A 6,076-nucleotide genomic window follows, 5' to 3' on the forward strand; every position below is an offset into this window, starting at 1 on the left:
TTACATTTTATAATCTCCTTGGACAAGACCAAAATTTGGGTTGTTGATAAGGAAAGGGAATTCTGAGGAATTTAAAATAGCGTAGAATATTTGTGGGGAAAACAATCCCCTTTGCTCATCAAAGCATACAGAAATAGTTTATTTCAGAAATTCCTCCCTCTTTTAGAATACATATTTTCAAACAAAAAAAAGTGTGATTTAAGGGAGATTTGGCTGTTGTTTCTAGCATGATCAGTAAGGTTGATAAAAATCATAAATTTTCAAAAAAAAATTTTCATACCATAAAAAAGTTTATGCTATTAATGGGGAGAAAATATGGAAAAACATTAATACTTCTCAAAGTGAAAAAGAAACAAAGAAGGTGGTCATGGGATATGCTAGAAACAACAGCCAAATGGGGAGGGGTGTAAAAATGTGGAAGGTGGTCTTGGATATGTTAGAAACAACAGCCAGATAGGGAAGAGGAGAAAAACAAAGCCTTTTCGAATTCATTTTTTGTTAAAAACTTGCTCCAGATTATTTTTAAGGGCAATTGGAAAAAATCTGAAAAATCCCCATTAAAACGGCGAAATTTCAACTTACGTGGAAGACCTATCCCTGACGTCCGCCTTTTTTTAACATTAAATTCCGATATAATTGTAATCTATAGCGTCTGAAAGATATTTGTAGACCAATTTCATTTAATATTACCTATTTTCTGAAAGTTGTGAGGAAACAAATTCGAATGGACACATTTGTATATATATATATATATATATGCCAAATTTAGGTATATAATATAATACCTACTTTTATTATTGCATTCTCTCTTTCGCCAGAATTCAAATTATTAAGCAACAATTAAGCAACGTTAAATGGAAATATTTCAGACATGATTGAATGACACAAACCTATTAACCCATGCCTAGAAGTTATTCTTTTATCGTGAATTGAAAACTGCTTTGATTTCCTTTTGATACAAGGCCGTCAGTGATTTCCTCGAGTCTTATTATAAAAGCCTCATGTTTTAAAAGAGAACTAAGTTAAAAACCTTCCGGCAAAATTTCGTTTTAATTTATGTTCAAAAAATTATTATAACGACAAAATGATTTCACTTAATTCTTTATTACTTTCAAAATGAAGTGAAACAAAAACAGTATATCTCAAAAGAAGTATGATAACGAAAGAGTACACAATTTATATCAGTTCTTTAACCGAAGATACAGAACATCAAGGACCTCTTCCCCAACTATGACCCTTAAAGCTTTTGGGCGAAACAAAACCCTTACAGCCGCATGGTCGAATTTTTTAAAATTAGAGTTATGTCCCTTGTATTATCATTCATAAAGGCGACGAACAGGTAGCACCCATACAAAATGTTTAATGATATGACTAGCAGTATCGCCTGGTGTTGCTCGGGTTTGTTTCGACCCTTTAGAATTGGAATTTTTGAAAAGTAAAAATTTTGCATTATGTCGCTTGTTATTCTCTTTAAGTGAACATTTTTCTGGTTGAAATACACCAAAAAATGGCGACACAGCAGTCAAAAAATCGTAAAATATAGGGATTTTCATAGAAAAAAAGCACCTTTTTGATGTAAATAATTTTTGGTGTTAACATGGTCCGATTTGAATTTTATCTTCTACGGAAGGAAGAGCAAGCCTTCTTCTATCATACTCTCAATTTTGGTCAACTTGCGCTGCAGGGTCTCAGAGGAGATAGTGTTAGTTTGAAGGCTGCCAAACCTGCCATACACAGACAACTTCAGCTTTATATATAGAGAGATAATGAAATTATTGTATACAGTGCTCAGGTGCACCACAACTTGTCAGAAAGTGCGTAAAAAATATATGCAGTAATGTACAAATGTCTGGAAAGTGAACAGTGTATGAGTCAGATACATGCTTGTGTGTGTGTGGAGGGGAGAAAATCAGGTGTAGTGTTGGCGAATCTCAGGAAGCATGGAAGTTTTGAAGGATGCAGTGCTCCGACAACTAACAACTGATGCCGGCAGTCTGTTCTATACTTCAGCAACTCTTAGCGTGAAAAAATGTTTCTGAAAGTCATGGGAGCTGTGATGTTTTCTGACTTTGTAAACATGTCCACAGGTGTTAGACAGGTGGAGTTTGAAAAGGTGCTCAGAGTTATTGTTAGTAAGATGGTTAATAATTTTATGGGTGTCTGCCAACTCAGTTGCCAGACGTCGGAGTTTCAATGTATCCATGCCCAGGGAAGTAAGGCGTTCAGAATATGGCAAATGCCTGATGGCGGGTATTCTCTTGGTTGCACGTCGCTGAACGGTTTCCAGACGATTAATATCCTGGGCAAAATAGGGGTTCCAGACCGGTGATGCAAACTCCAGGTGAGGCCGCACCATAGCTATATAATGCCCCAGATAGATAGCCAGAGAGTGGCTCACAAAGGATTTGGTAAGTGATGCCAAGACACCCCCAGCCTTCTTGGCAATTTTAGCAACGTATTTTGTCCAACGCAAATCACTGTTGACAATAATGGGATCTTTTCCTTTTGAACGGCACATGTCAACACAATTTCTAGTTAACTAAACACTTTTAAACTTCGTATACTGGCAGAATGTGTTTATAAAACATCACTTTTTCTTGGCTTTATTGAGAAAATTCTATAGTTTGTAAGATATTTCGAGCATTTTGGCAATTTTAACCAATCGCTGACCTCCATTTGGGGTGAAAGCATTCTGTGCCGTATGAATATGTCCCTCGTTTAAGAAACAGATTGGGTTTATTTACATTTGCGAAGAAAAAAAGATACCCTTCCCCCACCCCTAACCCTAACCCTAACTCTAACCCTAACCCTAAAATAGATTGAAATGCAATAGATCGATACTAGGGTTATAATTATGGGTGACAATTTCATACAACACCGCTACGGAAAATGGGATTTTTTTCTAGCGGTGTCAAATGAAAATGCCACCAATATCCCACTGAACTTTTTAATAATTCCTTCTGGAAACTATCTTTAACATGTTCTTGAGAATGATTATTTATGTTGTAATCTTTTCTGCCCAATATTTTATGGAACTTGTTAAACTTTTTTATGTTCTTACATGTTCTTGTTACCAAAGACTGTATATATGTAATGTAGCATTTTGTAACAACCAATAATTAACGCAACCAAACTTTTACATGTTACTTTTGACAATCTTTTTCCAAAGAGTGAAACCGGTAAAGTAAATAAATGTGTTTTAAAATTGCATTTTCAAACCTTCTTTCGCACATACATGCGAGTACTGTCCAAATCTCCGACCAATCACATACAGCTAGCTGGCATTCAATTGGCGTATCAAGTTTCAGGCATTTTGATTGGGTTTTGGATAGAAAATTCACAAAAAAGTCACTTCTATTGATTTTTTAATGGGTTTGTGGGGTGACTGGGGAAATGTAAAGATGTGCACGACCACCCTTGGACGGCTCTGAATGACCATAGAAAGTGTGAGCCCTCTAACTGAAAAATTGTGGATTTGTATAAAGGACACACATGCAGACATTTTGCCGTTTATATATATACTAGCAATATCGCCCGGCGTTGCTCGGGTTTGTAAGGGAAATAACTATATAAACATTTTTAGAGAGTTATAGCCAAAAAATAGCAAAAAATGCATTAAAAATTGAAAAAAAATTAAGGTAAATTTTTTTTAAATCGTTGACACATCGTAGATATTTTTAGAGAGTTACTTCCCTTATATAAAAGCGAAAAAAATGCATTAAAATGGAAAAATATGATGGTAAATTTTTTTAAAATCGTAGACTCATCGTAGACGCACGCTAATACCCAGAAGGGCTCGATATGAATCACGACTATAAGATACCCGCTTTTGGTTAAACTGCACCGCAAAATGTGGGAGTAGTTAGGAATCTAAATCGTAGGAGACAGACACACAACTTCACTCTTATATAAAGATGCTTTTTTTTTCAGTCATAGAGTTAGATTTATGAAGGTCTTCAGTAGAAAATCCTTCGAATTCTGACTCGCTGCTTGATATAATGAAATTCGTATCCATTTTTTGTCAGAATTACAAATTTTGAAAACACAATAGGAAATGAGTAAAATAAAAACCAACTTACCTTTTCTGTCCGTCCGTGTGTCTTTGCAAATGTGTTGGAATGATAAGTGAGTTGTGATTTGGCGCCTTTTTTACTAATAACAAACACACACGTGTTTGTATGTAGTTGTATGTGTATGTAGTTGTATGTAGTTGTATATGTGTATGTGTATGCGTGTGTGTGAGGAATGACACACACACACTCACGCACGCACACATGTACATCAATGCTTTCGGAGTGATATGTTAAAATATTGAGTTTTCTCGAATTTTGTCTTAATTGGTGGTAAAATTGAAAGAAATTTTTTATGGCATCACCCACTGAAGTACTCTGAAAAATCTTAGGTAAACTCTAATTGAAGAAATTGTGTATTTATTTGTTTCTGTTTGCTGTGTTTTTTTTATTTTTTGAGTAGTGGTTTAAATACTTTCACTTGTATTGAAGAAATCCTATATTGTAGATTTGTATAACTCCCAAAGGGAGGCAGATAAAATCTGCCTTTTATAATAAGAGACTAGCAGAATTGCCCGGCGTTGCTCGGGGCTGAATTGCTTGAAAGTACTGTTAATGATTGCACTGAATTATGATGATTATTCAGGCAAATATCCCGGTTTGTTGAAGGTAGGCCATAGACCGGCAAGGCACTACCGCCCATATCGAGTACAGTATCTTCGATTTCAAGCAGCGCCCTGTTGTAAATGAGGTCAGTGTACCCGACCTCCATTGATGGATGTAGCGATTGAGCGTGACGCAGGAAATCTTCAGACATATCATCTTTGTAGGTAAGCCATAAAGAGGCGGGATTAGCCAAGTCACACCATAGTAATAGAATAGCGAAAAGCGATCTGATTTTTTTAGGAAATTTTAATGAAACACCTGCCATAGTGTCGCCCCATTGCGAATCATCCTCCAAAAGTCGACGCCGAAAACAGGCTTCACGGAAAGTATCACATAATACACCATCAACAGTTCTGATGTCTTGAAAACTTTGTGGGCCTAAAACCTCATGGAGGAGAAGGCGCAGGTGAAAACAGTCATGTTGGTTTGGAGTTACAGTGTAGACTCTTCCTGGACAACTGTTAAACTTGACACCAGGATGTCCTTCAACATCCTGACCCGACTTCCTACGCACCCAATTGTTGTTTGACCACACGTAGTAGGACGGGACCTGAGGGTGTAAAAGTGTTTTAGCAAATGTGTCAAGTTGGCAAAGCCTAAAGAAACCGGTCAAAGTTGTTTGTTTTGGATTTGCCACCAAATCAGCTGCAGTCTGTTCAGTAAAGTAAGTTCGCTGGCCATTTTTCAAATGAACCGCTAGTTGTCTGATGGCGGGGTGCCTTTGGTGAAGTGGAAACCCGAATATCCGCCAAAAAGCTTCACCACTGCTTATGTACCGACCTGCCATGTACTGTGACACCTCGTCCATGCTATTGTCCTTTTGAAGGCCAAACATGGCAGCATCAGAACCCATGTTAACATATTTACATATATACTTTATAGACTTGACTGAATGACAGAACTCCACATTTATGTGAGCGTTAAAAGTTTTCATCAGAAATGGACAGTACGGCACTACCCACCTATTATCCACTTGATGACCCCGTAACGTTATAGTGAATCCACCATTGTCAGGGTGCCTTCTTCTGTACAGTGGGTATCCGTCGTGGCCGGTCTGGGTCTCGTCCACGAACCTCTTTGGGTACCGTTTAGTGCACACGTGGTCTTTGTGGCATGAGGAGAACTTTTGAAAACCAGGACCGCACGGACCGTGTACCATGTGTACCTTCACAATGTCGTACAGCTGCCGGTCAACAGTTGGGTCCGGAATTTCTGCTGCAATGAGATCATCAAGAACTGTTGGGTCTATTTTGTTGACCAACCAAAGCAAAATGTGCGCGTGTGGCAACCCTCTTTTCTGCCACTCAACAGTATACATGTGGCAGTTAACAGGCTCAAAAACCTGGCCTTTTTTTATTAAAAGAATGAGCTTAGCCAGTTTCTGCCTGAAAACCCTTGCA

The 6,076-nt window shown here is 37.6% G+C and overlaps 1 protein-coding gene across 1 annotated transcript in view; it reads right to left on the reverse strand.

Moving 5' to 3' along the window:
* LOC115217239 overlaps positions 1-6,076 on the reverse strand; it is a 6,267-nt gene continuing 191 nt past the window's right edge. Inside the window, exons 1-2 of the mRNA XM_029786881.1 lie at positions 4,707-6,076; positions 1-62 (exon numbers count right to left, since the gene is read on the reverse strand). The exon at positions 4,707-6,076 is cut by the window's right edge and continues 191 nt beyond it. Coding sequence (XP_029642741.1) covers positions 1-62; positions 4,707-6,076 — 1,432 coding nt within the window. The remainder of the gene's footprint in view (positions 63-4,706) is intronic.

Source organism: Octopus sinensis, linkage group LG11 (genome assembly GCF_006345805.1).
Source record: "Octopus sinensis linkage group LG11, ASM634580v1, whole genome shotgun sequence".
NCBI lineage: Eukaryota > Metazoa > Mollusca > Cephalopoda > Octopoda > Octopodidae > Octopus > Octopus sinensis.